The sequence below is a fragment of the Mixophyes fleayi genome, chromosome 9 (genome assembly GCF_038048845.1).
Source record: "Mixophyes fleayi isolate aMixFle1 chromosome 9, aMixFle1.hap1, whole genome shotgun sequence".
Classification (NCBI taxonomy): Eukaryota; Metazoa; Chordata; class Amphibia; order Anura; family Limnodynastidae; genus Mixophyes; species Mixophyes fleayi.
In genome coordinates, this window is record NC_134410.1 from 107,689,868 (window position 1) to 107,708,549 (window position 18,682).

General features: G+C 41.0%; 1 protein-coding gene across 1 annotated transcript in view; it reads left to right on the forward strand.

The window, feature by feature from the left end:
- The first annotated feature begins 2,794 nt into the window (after window positions 1-2,794).
- Window positions 2,795-18,682, forward strand: part of SRPK3 (SRSF protein kinase 3) — a 28,586-nt gene continuing 12,698 nt past the window's right edge. The window contains exons 1-8 of the mRNA XM_075184825.1: window positions 2,795-3,083; window positions 4,123-4,243; window positions 11,987-12,123; window positions 13,177-13,285; window positions 14,564-14,651; window positions 14,798-14,885; window positions 15,053-15,159; window positions 15,492-15,657. Of these exons, the coding sequence (XP_075040926.1) occupies window positions 3,068-3,083; window positions 4,123-4,243; window positions 11,987-12,123; window positions 13,177-13,285; window positions 14,564-14,651; window positions 14,798-14,885; window positions 15,053-15,159; window positions 15,492-15,657 (832 nt within the window). The 5' untranslated portion in view covers window positions 2,795-3,067. The remainder of the gene's footprint in view (window positions 3,084-4,122; window positions 4,244-11,986; window positions 12,124-13,176; window positions 13,286-14,563; window positions 14,652-14,797; window positions 14,886-15,052; window positions 15,160-15,491; window positions 15,658-18,682) is intronic.

Genomic DNA, 18,682 nt, shown 5'->3' on the forward strand with positions numbered 1-18,682 from the left:
GCTATCACTCCTAGTGATCACACTACTCTCACCTATCTCAGCCATTGCTCCTTTCCCATACTTACGCTGAACCTCTAGCATATTAACAGCATGAGCAATGGCCGAAATCACAGTGGGTTCATCTTCATCTTCTGATACACTTGTTTTAAACTGGCTTAAAACAGGATACAATTTAGCAATTTCTCTTTTTTCAGTTTTAATAACGGCTGTACTTACGCCTCCCGCCACATAAGGTGGCGGGGGCGTGCTTGCGCTGAGTACATCACGCTTCTCGATGGCTACTTCCGCTCTGCGCGCGCTTTTCGCCACGCCTACTTCCGCTGTGCATTCGCTGCTCTGCCACGTGTTACCTTCCATTTGCCACAATTTTAAACAATCATTATGTCTATTTCTCTTTTTCGTTGACTTAATCAACCATACTTTATCTTTTACAGTATTTAGTACCTCTGCATTAAAACTCCCTATTGTTGGGAAAGGCCTATCACAATCTTTGGTCATCTTGACCCACGTGTAGCAATACGCAGTATGCACCATATTTCTTACACATGAGAAATCTCGCTGAACCAATAGGACCTTCCTTAGGCAGTACACTGGCCATCTCTAGCGTATGCTTAGCACCCATGTTGAACAACACCAATCTATGCAGAACACTTTCAACAATTTGCTACAAACACTCTACCGCTAGAGATCTCTTACTGGCCGTGGACGTATTTGCTCAAGCCGCGTCCACTCGCTTCCTCTTGTACTAAACAAGGACCCCTAACACAGACAATATCACTGTGGGACCCAAGGGCTATCAGCTCCTCGATACCCTGGCTAAACCACAAAAATCTGTTGAGTTTATTATAACTGGGAGAACAAAGTCGATACAATCAACCAGCCTTTCCAATATAATTCCTCCTAGCTGCTTCACCAATTCGCACTAACGGTTGTCGTGCGGTTAGATCGCACTGCCTACCAATACTAGTTATTAGCAAACCTTGCGATCTATTGGTAGCGCTTTGCGAAAACCCGGTTTTCGCCTTCGGTATACCTGCCCTGTGTACCGTCCTTCAGTTGGGCAACCCGCCTCGTCAGACAGCAACTGACCACAATGAATAATAAACAGTGTATCTACGTTACAAAATCACACACTATACACCTTTTCTGCGCAGAAAATCAAAAGTTCCCAACAACAGTACTAATGTCTCAGAGGCTTTCACAAGTAATTATACTATGCACATATAATAACTATCAAGACGATTGTTTAACCACGTGGCAAATCTACCGGAAGTTCGCGTACGCACAGCAGGAAATACACATACGCTATGCAATGCAATACAGTTAAAACGCACAATGACAGTAAAAAGAAACAGTTTTCTCTTTTGTCTCTAGGTTCTAGTTAGCGTGCCCTAGATAATGCAAAACGGACATTCGGTTTCACAACACAGAGTAAAATTCAGGTTTTGAACACATTGCGTTCTTACCCGTTTATGACGCGTCTCCACCCTTTGTTGCGGAACCGAAATCCGTTGGTCTTGCGTATCATCGGCAACGAAACCTCCAAAGCTGACGATTGTTAAATGCGTATTGTCGCTAACCAATAACGATTGTCGAACCTCGATTTGTGTTTTTAACGCACAAAGATTTATTCGCAAAAAGTAGTATAATATATTCAAGCGAAGTGATAATAAGTACAGCTGTTACTTATCGCAGGCGCTCTGGATCCAGTGTGCAGTCATTCAATCCTGAAGTCTGGGGACAAGATGTCTGAACACTAGATGTGAAGCTGCTGCTTATATGCACATAGGAATACAGTAATACAATGGAGATGGTATAGCTTGCTTCTATTGGTCCAGGTTTCAGGAAGGTCGAAGGGGTTGTCAATCATTGGCTAGTTCATCCTAAAGAATCCAAAGGAGGGGGTCATCTCTCCAGGGGCTATGCTCTGCTCTTCCCGCCAAGATTCCTTAGTCTTAAGTAGTTCATAATTCCCTATCATTCATAACTTGCGTATGCACTCTGCGATTCCTTCGCAGAGTGAACCGAACAGTAGCAAATGTTAAGAGGTTTATTATGATACCACACATGATATGATTCCTTCAACCTGTTCCATATATTTCACTAATATGCATATAACTTTAATATAAAACATAAGTACTACTATATTTCGACATAAATGACTATGTGTTGCAACTACCATTAATGTGTACTATTTTACAAGTGAGCGTGTTTGTGCGAATGTATTTAAAAAGACTAAATTCTGTGGGTGCCACGTGTTGTGGCTGTGTACGCCCTTTTACGTTGTAACGTGCCCTTTTACGCCGTAGCGTACCGTACGCATCTTTTCAGACAAAGACAACCAAGTTTGCTCGATTTTAACTGAAATGACTTTATCCAATTTGCTGACTTCGACAATATATATATATATATATATATAGATCTCTCTCTATTTATATAGACCTATATCTATATATATAGATCTATATATATATATATATATATATATATATATATATATATATATATATATATATATATATATATATATATATATATATATATATATATATATATATATATATATATATATATATATAGATCTATCTATAGACAGATAATAAATATTAAAAGAAACATCCAGTGATGTAATGTATGCCTATCAGCAGAGATGAGAAGCCAGCTGCAGTACATGATGAGGATCTGTAGGATACATGTACCATGTGCACTGTGTATGGCCATGTCCCCTGGGCTCACAGCTTCCTCCTCCCATCATTATGACGCTCTGCTCCTCCCTGGCTGTGACATCGCCTCTCTCCTCCCTGATACTCTATGCCTGTCTCTCACCATCAGCTTTCATCTCCCTCCGTCCTGACATTGGACGTCTGCTCCTGCACTGAACGTGATCGCGTCCCCTCCCCGTGTGTCTCTCCCTTGTACACTGCCATCTCCTCCTTCTCCTGCAGCTGTCTCTTCCCCCTCAGCGACCCTGCTTACAGCTGTCTCTCTCCCTCCCCTCCCCTCTGTCCCCCTGTCTCTCCTCTCTCAGTATGTCTCCTCTCCTCCCCACTGCCTCTCCAACTCTGTCATGAGCTCCAAGAAAGGTGAGGACCCCAAGACATGACATTTCCACTGCAAGTGGGGGGCACACAGTTAATCCACTCAAATCAGCTGGGGGTTCTGTTTTTTAGGGGTATTTGTAGACTACAACCTCTAACTAACACCCATCCTGCCTGGAAGCCAATGAGTTAAAGAGTATAAAGCTATGCTGTACATTGTTATCCTATTTGGTTGAGCACTTATGTGTCATCCTGCAGTAACTGGGCTGATTTCTATACTTATACACAGAATATACAATATATTCAGGCTACAATCATTTGGACCATGTATTTAATATAAAGGTTTTCTTTTCCATATTGGTGTGTGTATTTTTAGAGCTAACCATTTGTTGCAGCACTTACCAGCCTACAAAACAGTAGATGTAGTTTGTTTTGTATAGACTCATTTCTTAAAGTAATTTTAATTCTCCAGTAAAAATATGTCTGAAGAAGGACCATATGTGACTTGAGCCCTATCTTGCATTTGCTTTATTCATTTAATGCATACTGACATATTTAGGCCTATTTAAATACTCAGATGGTTGGCTGCCAGGGATAAGTTAATAATTAGGTCTTCCATAGTTTGTCGACTTTTAATGTATTGTGTGTATATATATAGATAGATAGATAGATAGATAGATAGATAGATAGATCTTGGTGTATTGTGTTGGAGCTATTTCCAAAATGTTGTTCATCAGTGCCACAAGTTAAATCAAGTATTTCCAAATTGAAGTTGGAATTTGCTGTCCCAAACAGTACAGTCTAGCACTATGCATTATTAATGTGTTGTTTAGCTGCTAACACCATATAGGCTTAATTGTTTCTGTTGGGCTTATTCCCAACATTGCATTTACAATTTTAGAATGTGGCCACGCACACTACCAGCAACATAGATTGTATTGGTAATTGAATAGAAAGCTCATGGAAAACACATTAAAAAATGCATTAACAAAACATGTCTAATGCGCAGGTTAGGTTTCATGTATTTTTACCCATTTTCCCAGCGCATGCGTCTGAACGAGCCATTTACCTCTGCCCATTTTAGTTTCAGGTAACAGTCAAGGAAAGAAGACTAAGAAGAAGCAAAGAAGGCAGAAGAAGGCTGTTGAGCGAGAGATACCGGGGCTTCCTGAACCTCGCAGCCCTAGTATAGAGAGCCAGCCCGGGTAAGTACCGAGGCCCTGTGACCAGTTACTTGGAACGTTGCCTATCTCTTGCTGCGTGAGAGCTGATACCATGACTGTGAGCATCTCGCTGATCATTCCACATGTATGATTGTATGTATCAGTCAAAAAGTCCAGGGTTCTTTTTATATTCAGCATGGAAAGGATAGTACAGTATAGATTATGGTGCTTTGTCGTCATAAGTATATACAATTATAGTAGAGAACTGCACTGCATAATTATGTGGCAATCTATATTCATGTATACATGTGTTTTGTACTTGGTCAAACCAATATAGATAGTTAATATCATTATCACTCAGAAAACCTTAGATCATCACTTATTTATATAGCACCACTAATTCCGCAGCGCTGTACAGAGAACTCACTTACATCAGTCCCTGCCCCCATTGGAGCTTACAGTCTAAATTCCCTAATATAGACACACACTCACAGACAGAGAGGGAGCAGACACTATGGTCAATTTTTGATATCAGCCAATTAACCTACCAGTATGTTTTTGGAGTGTGGGAGGAAACCAGAGCACCCGGAGGAAACCCACACAAACATAGGGAGAACATACAAACTCCACACAGATAAGGCCATGGTCAGGAATCGAACTCATGACCCCAGTGCTGTGAGGCAGAAGTGCTAACCACTAAGCCACTGTGCTTGCCCAATTATTTTTTGGCTAAGTATGCTAATAATTATTATTGGGCAATTATTTGGTGGTTTAAAATGCTAACCCCATATTTCCCAGTTATTGCCATGCAAATGTCTTATTGCGAGGAATTTTGCATATCAGGCCAGATAGTGATATTGTCCCATTACTGACTCTATCCATGACTGCACGTGGTAGCTTGAAGCCTTCCCCTACTTGGTGCCTGAGAAGTGGTTGCTGGTGATACTCACTAGAGCTCTGCACTGTATACCAACCCCCCACAGGCCGGCAGCTGCTGTGTATTTATAACCCTGATGCCGCTGCCAGTCTATCTGTGAGCTGTGAAATCATCACAGACCCATTCAAAGCCAGAGGGCCAGGGAATATATTGCAGTTCCAGTACTGTATATATGTATATATATATATATATCAGGTCACTGTATGCTACAAGATCATGTGCAAGTAATGGGAGCACAGTGGTTATTTAGAGCGTGCAGCTGGGGAGGATTGTTCGTGTTATGTGGCTGTCATTGTATTTGCCAGTGCTGTGCTTTTTTCGGGATGTGCAGGGTACTGTTGGTGAGGCTGGCTGCAGTGTGTTAGTAAAAAAATCCTGAATTCAGGAACCTCTAATAGTGGATCATAGTATTCAATGAACAACAAGCTTGACAAAGTTGCCACTGTCAAATTCATTATTTTTAATGCAAATTTAATGGGGGGGGATAAGTCCCGTATTTACTGTAAAATCATTTGCCATTTTTTTAAATGCTGTTAACTGCAAAAGGTGATAGGTTAGGAATGTAAAGCAGTGAATTGCTCTACCTTTGCATCTTACCTATAGAGTATGTTGGTGATGGGCTATTAGGGATCCTGTCATTACCTCTACCAGTTGGTTGCACGTGTTAAAAAAATGCCACAAGCCGTTCGTTCTGCTGCTAGATTTGATTTCACATTTTTAAGCCAACAGACGAAACTCTGCTAGCGGATAGGCCAACAATTTATCACAGATTTCAAAGTATGCTTAATGGTACTGCAAAAACACTGTGTCAAAAGCCAATTTTAAAAACTGATACTTAATGTAATAAACAGCCCTGAATTGTATAGAGTAATATGCAGTCTCTGGAAAAGAATTGTTTAAAAACAAAATAGAAGATATAGCACGGTGGCTCAGTGGTTAGCACTTCTGCCTCACAGCACTGGGGTCAAGAGTTAGATTCCTGACCATGGCCTTATCTGTGAGGAGTTTGTATGTTCTCCCCGTGTTTGCGTGGGTTTCCTCCGGGTGCTCCGGTTTCCTCCCACACTCCAAAAACATAGTGGTAGGTAAATTGACACACAACAAATAGTCTGTGTGTATATGTGTGTGAGTGTGTGTGTGTGTGTGTGTGTGTGCTAGGGAATTTACAGTGTAAGCTCCAATGGGGCAGGGACTGATGTGAGTGAGTTCTCTGTACAGCGCTGCGGAATTAGTGGCGCTATATAACTAAATGGTAATAATAATAATACAATATCACCTCTGGTATTGTGTATAATAATTTCACTGGCATTGAACACAGACAGTTCCACTCTGATCATGTGATGACACATGAAGTACTAAGAGGGGGAAACTGTTGTATGCTCAGTTCCTCTCTGGGTATATCTGGAGGAGCAGCACGGCTGTTAAGGGTTAATAATGGAGGGGATAATAATAATAATGCACAATGGAAGGCTTGACAATGATTCATGCAAGGGTTAATCATGGAAGATTGGGGTTAATGAGGATTCATTGTGGAGGGGTTAATAATGGCTGTGGTTTGGGTGGGCAAATGAGGATGAGGGAGTTAGTGATGACTGTGGATGGAGGGGGTAATTATTAGGATTAAAGTAATGAAGGGGTGATGATGGGGGCATGGTGATGATGATAAGGCAGAATAGCAATAGTGAGGAAGGAACATGTTGATAGAGGATGAGGAGGAGGGGGACAAGGGATGTGGAGGGGGATTGAGTGGGCAGTGAAGATACCGGGGAGAGGGGTGAATAGATTTGAGGAGCTAGAGGGAGCATAGAATAGGATTGGGGTGGGGATCAAGATTGGCTATGATGTGTGTGCAGCATGGTGGCTCAGTGGTTAGGACTTCTGCCTCACAGCACTGGGGTCATGTCATGGCCTTATGTGTGTGTAGTTTGTATGTTCTCCCCATGTTTACGTGGGTTTCCTTCAGGTGCTCCAGTTTCATCCCAAACTCCAAAAAACATACTAGTAGGTTACTTTTTAGACTGTAAGTCCCAATGGGGAAGGGTCTGATGGGAGGGAGTTGTCTGTACGCGCTGCAGAATTAGTGGCGTTATATAAATAACTGGTGATGATGGATTGAAGGGGGTATAATGTCTGTAAGAGAGGAGACTTGTGTGTAAAGGGAGTGTATAGTCTATTATTTATTAGCGCATACCATATAAAAATGTTTAAAGATCTGGCTTCTACATTTTTGGGCTGTCTCCTAGTTTCTAAATATCTATTGAACCCTATTACACAGTCTGACCCAACACTGGTACCCATAGTAGCTACAGGTCCGAAATATCTTCACATTAACCACACACCATCATCACCCCTCGTCTAACATCCAAAATATGTCTGTTTGTAGGCAGTAACTTCACCCCCTTGTTGGCTCCTCTTACTGTGTAAAGTGACCTAAATTAAAATATGCTGCAAATCAAACCTTTGAAACAAAACTTGTATAACTCAACATATATGTGGAAGTGGAACCGAAATTTCTTTTAACGTGATGAATTAAAGTTCAAGCAATACATTTAATCAAAATTAGAGATACCTATCTGTAATAACATACAAGCAGGTAATGTAAGGTAAATAAGTGTTACAAACTATACCAAACACATCTGACGGTAAAGAAGGAAGCGGCTCGGTGGGCAGCCTGTAGCCTATCACTGCTTGCTTGTGTCGTATCCCATAGCAACCAGATGTTTGCTGTCATTTTTGGATGTCTCGATTTTGTTAGAGTTCAAGATTTTGGACCTGATTCATTAAGGATCTTAACTTGAGAAACTTCTTATTTCAGTCTCCTGGACAAAACCATGTTACAATGCAAGAGGTGCAAAGTAGTATTCTGTTTTGCACAGAAGTTAAATATTGGCTGTTTTTACATGTAGCACACAAATATCAACTTTAAATTTCAGTGTACAAATAAGCTATCAAGTATTTGTGTGCTACATGAAAAAACAGTCAATATTTAACTTATGTGCAAAACAGAATACTACTTTGCACCCCTTGCATTGTAACATGGTTTTGTCCAGGAGACTGAAATAAGAAGTTTCTCAAGTTAAGATGCTTAATGAATCAGGCCCTTTGTTTTTATTTAGATTCATATCATAGTCTTCCTGCATCAGTTTAATTGGAACCTAGCATCACTTCTGCGTGCTATTGTGTGTCCTTGCTCCTGAAATACTTTGTGCAGCTGCAAACATTACCATTGACAACAAGTTATTCCACCCTTGCCTACCTTAAACCTGGGTACGAGGAAGAGAGCAGGTGATGAGGAATAAATACAAAACGGTACTGCGACCCTAGCCAAAGGCACCTTCAAAATAACGCAAACAACTGATTGGTTGCTACGGGTTACACTACAGAACACCTGTGTATGTTGTGCACGTCAATGAATAATCGCTTCACAGTGTTAGCAGGTACTCAGAATAGAGTGTTAAGACAAGAAAAATGTACCTGTCGGTTTATTCCTTCCAGTGCGCATAGCGTTAAAGGAGATAAAGTGACATGAGCTCCCTTGTTATCTTCGTGCGGTGTTTTGAAAGTTATTTTAGACTTCTGCTATATCTAAATATGCAGCTCAGACAACAAAGAACCTAGCATTTAAAGTGGAAACAAATCCAAGTGCCTATTTATAAACTGTGTAAGAGGCACCTGAGTCATACCAGTGGGATAACTGGCTAATACGTGCTGGGGGGACATTTATAGAGCAAGTCTACAAATGAATTGATATGTAGAGATGGTGATTGAAGGTGGATCACATTCCTAATAAGTGGGATAATGACTGAAAATGTACTGTACACTGCTATCATCAACATCTATTTATATAGCGCCACTGATTCCGCAGCGCTGTACAGAGAACTCGCTCACATCAGTCCCTGCCCCATTGGAGCTTACAGTCTAAATTTTGACAGCAGCCAATCAACCTATTTGGAGTGTGGGAGGAAACCCACGCAAACACAGGGAGAACATACAAACTCCACACAGATAAGGCCATGGTTGGGAATCGAACTCATGACCCCAGTGCTGTGAGGCAGAAGTGCTAACCACTAGGCCACCATGCTGCCCAAATGCTATACAATGCTATGTATTGACATCAAAGAAAATTTACCGTTTTTAGTTATATTTAAAATGATAAATAAGGTAATAAAAAGTTAGAAGTAGCATACATTGCTGCAAAGAAGAGCTTTATATTTATAAATCCAAGATGGGTAGTGATGATGGATGGAATTTCACAGATATATGGTAATATTTAGTGGACAACTGTGGAATGAAGAGCAGTTGCAGTATATGTTAATACACTCTAGTACAACATCCATGAATCATCTTTGTGAAAACTGAAATAACTTCTTTGCTATACCTACAAATAAAAATAATATTATACTTGACAGCTCAATGTTTAATAAGTGTGGCAGAAGTATTCACCCCCTTTGTTTTTAATACTTGGTGGAAGTACCTTTAGCTGCAGTTACAGCTGTGAGTCTATTTGTTAAGTATCTGCCAGCTTTGGATACCTGAGCACTGTGGGTCTGATTCAAGTCCGAATGCAACGTGCACGGAATTTTCATTTAAAAAAAGAGCACATAACTTGTGTGAAAGTTCTAACCGTATTCAAATCCAAGCTGGAACTTGCGACAAACACAGGCCTTGAATCGTCCGCATCTGAGTTGGAACGCTCTTAACGCACATGACCCGCGTTAATCTGCACCTTTCCTCCCCCGTTCCACCTCTGAAGTCGTAGAGAGTCAAAGTGTCATTTGCGTTCAGACACGAGTTGCATGCAGTTTCGTTCATTGGCACAATGTTCGTTTCTGGGCGTGCTAAGACCTATTTCACGTACGATACGCTACGTAGAACCCAACATGCATCAGACCCTGCATGTCTCTGCCGTTCTTCTTTGCAATATTACTTGTGTTCCATCAGGTTGGATGAAGACTGCTGGTACTCAGCAATTTTCGAATTCTTTCAAAGATGCTCGATGGAATTGAGGTCTGGTCCTTAACTGGGCCACTCATATTTTTGTCAAATATGCATGAGCTATCTGGACGCGAGAAGTTGTTTTCAGCGTTTATCCTTACCTGTGTACATTTGTTTATATCTAGCGCAAAAGAAAATATTGTGGTAAATCCTGTTGCCCAAGAGTTTCCGCAGCAGAGCAGTAATCAACGTGTGCAATGCGTACCTGCCATGCTTGCTTACAGCAATGCATGGGAGTTTTAAAGCTTCTTACAGAGGTAGGATAGCTGCACAGAAATGTGTGTCTACAGATCCGTCAAATCTTGGAACAGTGACCTGCAGTGCTAGATCAGCACTAGATTTGCCAGACAGCTATTTATATATGAAAAATAATGACTACAATGGGGGAAATCATAAACAGGTGGGGTAGGAGAAAATATTCATTTGACTGATGAACTCAGTAAATGATTATTAGTTCAAAAATTATTACTCGGCAGTGTCAAACAAGGCATGGTATTTTTTTTTAGGTTAATTTGGAAATTGGATGGGTATTGTTCCATTCGAGTCAATAGCTTTTATTACAATTTATTTTGCTATAACATAATTCAACAGCTCCAACTGGCCACTCGTTCTGGATTTGTCCACCCATGTGTACTTATCACTGCTAGAACCATGCGATCATCCTTGTTTACCAGCACTAGAATGTTTGACGCTACAGACCTGATTCCTCAAGATACGTCAAGTTACTTGTTTTTCTGCCGTATCTCTTGCTCCAGCTACAGGGCCATTCTAAGTCCTGGTCAGTAGTGATGACAGTCTCATATGCATGTTATCATCATCATCATTAGTAATTTATATAGCGCCACTAATTCCGCAGCGCTGTACAGAGAACTCATTCACATCAGTCCCTGCGCCATTGGGGTTTACAGTCTAAATTCCCTAACACACATACTCACAGAAACACAGAGAGAGAGAGAGAGAGAGAGACTAGAGTCAATTTTGATAGCAGCCAATTAACCTACTAGTATGTTTGTGGAGTGGGAGGAAACCCGAGCACTCGGAGGAAACCCAAGCAAACACGGGGAGAACATACAAACTCCACACAGATAAGTCCATGGCCGGGAATCAAACTCATGACCCCAGTGCTGTGAGGAAGAAGTGCTAACCACTAAGCCACCCGTGCTGCCCGTATAACAAGTGTTTGCAAACAGGAACAACTGTAAAAAAAAAAAATTATGTTCAGTAGACACGAAGGGCATCCTAATAAATGTATTTCATGGGGATAAAAAAACTTAAAAAAAACCCTTTTCCTTTTTTTTACCGTTTTATCAAGAATGCTTTTATTTACTGGTGACATTAATTCTGTATATTTTTTTTCCTGTGCATTCTTTTGTGAATTTATAATCCATATGACTTCGAATTTATAATCATAGGCTTTGGACGTATCCTGCAGCGTCTTGTGTATTAGAGCGCAGCAGACCTACGCCCAAACTCAACAGCGCGCGTATCTTGAGATCCGTTCCTTGATGAATTCGGGAGTGCGCAGAGCTGATTTACAGTTTGCACTCAGTATGCGTTCCTTCATCAATCAGGGCCGACAACTGTAACTTACATTTTGGAAGTGTAAAATCCTCTGGTTTCTCACATGTTATTCACACTGGCGATCATGTTCTATAAGGAAATAGTTCAGGGGGTGTTCTGGGCTATTTTACAGCTGTTGAAATATACAAATTACAGATATCTAAGAAAATTCCGTTACAATAACCTTTGCTTAGGGATATAGTAAGTTTTAATTTTAGATTTCCGTGCTGTTACTGGAGAGCCCATTCTCGTCCTCTTACACAGGGTGATGATGTGCTGTTTTTCTCCCTTAGCTTTCCAGATCTCGGCCTACAGGATGTGCCTCCATCTCCAGGGCCCCCTGCTACGCCCCCCACACCAGTGTTACCCCCACCTGGCCCCCTGGGCTCTGACAACGAGGAGCAGGAAGATCCCGGAGATTATTGCCGAGGTAAGAAAGGTTACGTAGATTTACTAAAGCTTCTAAAAGCAGTGCGAAGTTGTTGCCCATAGCAACCAATCAGCCTTCTTTTACCTAGTGCTTTCTAGAAAGATAGCCAGAATATGATTGGTTGCTATGGGCAACACCTCCACTTTTCCTTTTAAGACGTTATAGTAAATCTAACCGTTACAATACACCTTAAGGCTGTTGTTGAAACCAGATGTGTCTAAATTGAGCACAACACTGGTTTTTTTTTTAAGTGAGCCAAGTTTATGAATATTTGTTGATCATCCAAAGATTCCATATTCCGTTCCAGATACATCACCTGAGCAAGGTTACTTATATTGGTTATTAACAGAACACTAAACTTAAAATATACATTGAGCCTATATAAAAAGCATCTTGTAACATCTACAAATGTTAATGTAACAGCTCCCTTACAGTAGTATAAACTTATGGATGGGTCTAGAGATGGGCATAGGGCATTGTCCTGAGCATGAATGTAGCATTAACAGAGCTTTGGGCATAGACCAATAGACCACTATGAGGACCACACTGTCCGTACTTACCTACCTACTAAGGAAGTACTGTTAGTACCCCCTTGTTTAGAGGTCTGTTGATTCTTCAATGAGTGCAGCATTATGTAACTTACCCCTGGCAGTGCTTCAACTGTTCATGAGTATGTGCTGTAAAGCTGGTCACACCCGCTTATATGGGTCAGTCGGCCTGATATTTATGAGTGTGTTGCCTCAAAACTAATTCTAGGCTTAAGAATATGATTGGAAGATGACCACAGCCAACCGGTGTGTGCCCGTCTGCTGACGCAGGTGGAGAAAGGTTGTTTGAATGCTCTTTAATACTGATCCTCCTCTCTCGATCACACCATTATCTTATCAAAATAACATTAATATTTGAATTATGATATTCATATAATTATTGTTATGTTATGAGGCATGCATATAGGAAGAATAAAGATCCTTAAGTTTTTGAAATGGATATGTTATTCAAATTGACAGAAATGTTGAAGTTGCTACCCCCCCCCTCCGTATTTATGTCTTCCAGGAGGGTATTACCCAGTCAAAATCGGCGACCTCTTTAATGGCAGATACCATGTAGTGCGCAAGCTGGGCTGGGGCCACTTCTCCACGGTCTGGCTTTGCTGGGATCTTCAGTAAGTGGTTTTGTTGTAATATTTATAATAATGGAATTTTCATAGTGCCTCTAACTAAACAGCGGTGTAATATAGTTATAAACATTATGGGTCTGAGTCAGAGTGAGATGTACGTCTTTATGCGTCAATCGTTTGTAGTGTCTGACAGTTGCTTGTACGGTGGACAGTAACCAGTTAGAGTATCGGGTGTTGTGTTTTGGTTGTAAATGCTAAAAAATCCGCCAAGAGCCATGGGTAATCGCTGGCTTTTCCCTCACAAAATGCCAGTCCTCCTTTCAGGGTTATATTTAACACATACTTGCCTACTTTCAGGCAGTGCAATCCGGGAGAGGGGCGTGACTAGAGGGCGGGGTTAATCGCGTCATTTTGACCCCGCCCCCCGCAACGGAAATGACGTTTTCTCACAGGGGCCAAAATGACGCGATTCACCGCAAATCGCGTTATTTTGGCCAGGGAAACTTGCCTGCTCTCCCGGGAGTGCGGGAGACCGACCCGGATTTTGGGAGTCTCCCGGACGTTCCGGGAGAGTTGGCAAGTATGATTTAACATATTAGAGTATTAAGGGGTGCATGCCTACTGTGGCAGCTAAATGGGGACAGGTCAGGAGGTGATTTTACTTAATTCTTTTCTGTTTTTTATTTGTGCCACCAATGATCAGTACCCACACCTACACTCCTGGGTATTTTCTGTGCAAGTAATACAAGTCCTACACGGTTTAGCACCGACAGGCTCCATGGCCGGCCTATTGTAATTGACGTCCAGCAGACACTTAAAACTAATTAACCAATTTATGCAGTTTGTGGCTTCTTTGACTTTTCTCCAGTCCATTGGTCCTAGGGCAGCAGCGGGCAACAGGCGGCCCACCGAGCCTTCTCTTGCAACCCCTCACCCCCCCAGCTGGCTGCTCCCGATCTTATCAGAAGGGGGGCACTGTGCTCTCCCTCTTTCCTCTGTGCGGCCCCTTTGTGGGCACGTTACAACGCCCCTTGCCACTTCCATCCCACTTCTCCAGGCGCAAGCGAGAATAAGTGCCAGAATCCCACTAATCTGCACAGGCGCATCTATGTGCAGCCACTTTTCTGGGCATGCGCAGAGCGTTTGCACGCAAGATATGCTGCGCAAACCCGCATAGTGCTCGCTTTGCAGCAGCCCTGATGCGTTCAACAATGACCTGAAACTAACATATCGTGTGTTTGTTTACTTAGTATTTAGAAGTTGATGGTTCGTTTTCGGTTAAACTTGTACTTGATACTGATTGTGGTGTTTTTCTGAGTTTAGGAGGAAGCGTTTTGGAGCGCTGAAAGTGGTGAAGAGCGCTGTGCATTACACAGAAACAGCCATAGATGAGATTAAACTGCTGAAATGTGTAAGTCCCACTTCTATCAGGCTCTGTTACTGATACACTGCTGACCCGGTATACCCTCCGCTAGTTCAGATCGGAGTCACAGAACTCCGTTTCATATCTCACCTCAGGGCACAGCAATCAGTCACTCTGTCACCTCCTCCCCTCAGGTTAGGGACAGTGACCCGAGCGACCCCAAACGGGAGATGATCGTGCAACTTATTGATGACTTCAAGATATCCGGTGTGAATGGTGTACGTATCCTTTACCGAGGAAGGACAAGCGGAGCAGGTGGCCGAGATGAGGGATTTATTAGGTGGGATACTGTGGAGGGGCTGCGGATCTGGTTGTGGTAGGGATTTGGGGGTATTAGTATCATATAAAGCAGGGATGTGGTACTCTGCGTGTTTCCTTAGCTCTCCTAGATATCTGCATGGTATTGGAAGTGCTCGGACACCAGTTGCTCAAGTGGATCATTAAATCCAATTATGAAGGACTCCCTCTGCTGTGCGTCAAGGCCATATTGCGTCAGGTAAGTGTTACCTAGTGTATATGTATTTGTGTGCATATATATATGGATATATAGATATATCATTTATTATAACATGTAAAAAACAAGTCCTGTTGTGGGTTAATGAAGGGCCTGTAGCTGTCTGCAAACCAGGAAATCTTCTTTTAACGTCTCTTCCCAGAAAATGAAATCTCGTTTTCTCTGTGTGGATATAATATGAGCTTCACACGTGCGCCTAGTCTGCACTTAGCTATCGGCAACTCCAATTCGCCCACTTCCTTCCTTCATAACATGCTATCTTGCCCCGGAGTAGACAATCACACTCTTAATGTTCTCTAATATTTTGGTCTCAGGTATTACAGGGACTGGATTATCTGCACACCAAATGCAAAATCATCCACACAGATATTAAACCTGAAAACATATTAATGTGTGTGGGGGAGGGGTACATCCGGCGGCTGGCTGCAGAGGCAACTATGTGGCAGCAATCTGGAGAGCCTCCTCCCTCTGGATCTGCTGGTAAGTATCGCACCCTGCACACTATGGTTATTCCATTACTTCAATCACATATATCTGACTGTACCTTGAGCTTAGTTCCTAATGCACTCTATGGTTATTCCATTACTTCAATCAAATATATCTGACTGCACTTGAGCTTAGTTCCTAATGCACTCTATGGTATTCAATTACTTCAATCACATATATCTGACTGCACCTTGAGCTTAGTTCCTAATGCACTCTATGGGTATTCCATTACTTCAATCACATATATCTGACTGCACCTTGAGCTTAGTTCCTAATGCACTCTATAGTTATTCCATTACTTCAATCACATATATCTGACTGTACCTTGAGCTTAGTTCCTAATACACTCTATGGTTATTCCATTACTTCAATCACATATATCTGACTGCACTTGAGCTTAGTTCCTAATGCACTCTATGGTATCCCATTACTTCAATCACATAAATCTGACTGCATCTTGAGCTTAGTTCCTAATGTACTCTATGGTTATTCCATTACTTCCATCACCTATAACTGACTACACCTTGAGCTTAGTTCCTAATGCACTCTATAGTTATTCCATTACTTCAATCACATATATCTGACTGCACCTTGAGCTTAGTTCCTAATGCACTCTATAGTTATTCCATTACTTCAATCACATATATCTGACTGCACTTGAGCTTAGTTCCTAATGCACTCTATGGTATCCCATTACTTCAATCACATAAATCTGACTGCATCTTGAGCTTAGTTCCTAATGTACTCTATGGTTATTCCATTACTTCCATCACCTATAACTGACTACACCTTGAGCTTAGTTCCTAATGCACTCTATAGTTATTCCATTGCTTCAATCACATATATCTGACTGCACCTTGAGCTTAGTTCCTAATGCACTCTATAGTTATTCCATTACTTCAATCACATATATCTGACTGTACCTTGAGCTTAGTTCTTAATACACTCTATGGTTATTCCATTACTTCAATCACCTATATCTGACTGTACCTTGGGCTTAGTTCCTAATGCACTCTATGGTTATTCCATTACTTCAATCACCTATATCTGACTGTACCTTGAGCTTAGTTCCTAATACACTCTATGGTTATTCCATTACTTCAATCACCTATATCTGACTGTACCTTGAGCTTAGTTCCTAATGCACTCTATGGTTATTCCATTACTTCAATCACCTATATCTGACTGCACTTGAGCTTAGTTCCTAATACACTCTATGGTATTCAATTACTTCAATCACATATATCTGACTGCACCTTGAGCTTAGTTCCTAATGCACTCTATGGTTATTCCATTACTTCAATCACATATATCTGACTGTACCTTGAGCTTAGTTCCTAATGCAATCTATGGTTATTCCATTACTTCAATCACATATGTCTGACTGCACCTTAGCTTAGTTCCTAATGCACTCTATGATATTCCATAACTTCAATCACATATATCTGACTGCACCTTGAGCTTAGTTCCTAATGCACTCTATGGTTATACCATTACTTCCATCACCTATATCTGACTACACCTTGAGCTTAGTTCCTAATGCACTCTATAGTTTTTCCATTACTTCAATCACATATATCTGACTGTACCTTGAGCTTAGTTCCTAATACACTCTATGGTTATTCCATTACTTCAATCACATATATCTGACTGCACTTGAGCTTAGTTCCTAATGCACTCTATGGTATCCCATTACTTCAATCACATATATCTGACTGCATCTTGAGCTTAGTTCCTAATGTACTCTATGGTTATTCCATTACTTCCATCACCTATAACTGACTACACCTTGAGCTTAGTTCCTAATGCACTCTATAGTTATTCCATTACTTCAATCACATATATCTGACTGTACCTTGAGCTTAGTTCCTAATACACTCTATGGTTATTCCATTACTTCAATCACCTATATCTGACTGTACCTTGGGCTTAGTTCCTAATGCGCTCTATGGTTATTCCATTACTTCAATCACATATATATGACTGTACCTTGAGCTTAGTTCCTAATGCACTCTATGGTTATTCCATTACTTCAATCACCTATATCTGACTGCACTTGAGCTTAGTTCCTAATACACTCTATGGTATTCAATTACTTCAATCACATATATCTGACTGCACCTTGAGCTTAGTTCCTAATGCACTCTATGGTTATTCCATTACTTCAATCACATATATCTGACTGTACCTTGAGCTTAGTTCCTAATGCACTCTATGGTTGTTCCATTACTTCAATCACCTATATCTGACTGTACCTTGAGCTTAGTTCCTAATGCACTCTATGGTTATTCCATTACTTCAATCACATATATCTGACTGCACCTTAGCTTAGTTCCTAATGCACTCTATGGTATTCCATAACTTCAATCACATATATCTGACTGCACCTTGAGCTTAGTTCCTAATGCACTCTATGGTATTCCATTACTTCAATCACATATATCTAACTGTACCTTGAGCTTAGTTCCTAATGCACTCTATGGTATTCAATTACTTCAATCACATATATCTGACTGCACCTTGAGCTTAGTTCCTAATGCACTCTATGGTTATTCCATTACTTCAATCACATATATCTAAATGCACCTTGAGCTTAGTTCCTAATGCACTCTATAGTTATTCCATTACTTCAATCACATATATCTGACTGTACCTTGAGCTTAGTTCCTAATACACTCTATGGTTATTCCATTACTTCAATCACCTATATCTGACTGTACCTTGAGCTTAGTTCCTAATGCACTCTATGGTTATTCCATTACTTCAATCACATATATCTGACTGCACTTGAGCTTAGTTCCTAATGCAATCTGTGGTTATTCCATTACTTCAATCACATATATCTGACTGCACCTTAGCTTAGTTCCTAATGCACTCTATGATATTCCATAACTTCAATCACATATATCTGACTGCACCTTGAGCTTAGTTCCTAATACACTCTATGGTTATTCCATTACTTTAATCACTTATATCTGACTGTAGATTGAGCTTAGTTCCTAATGCACTCTATTGTTAT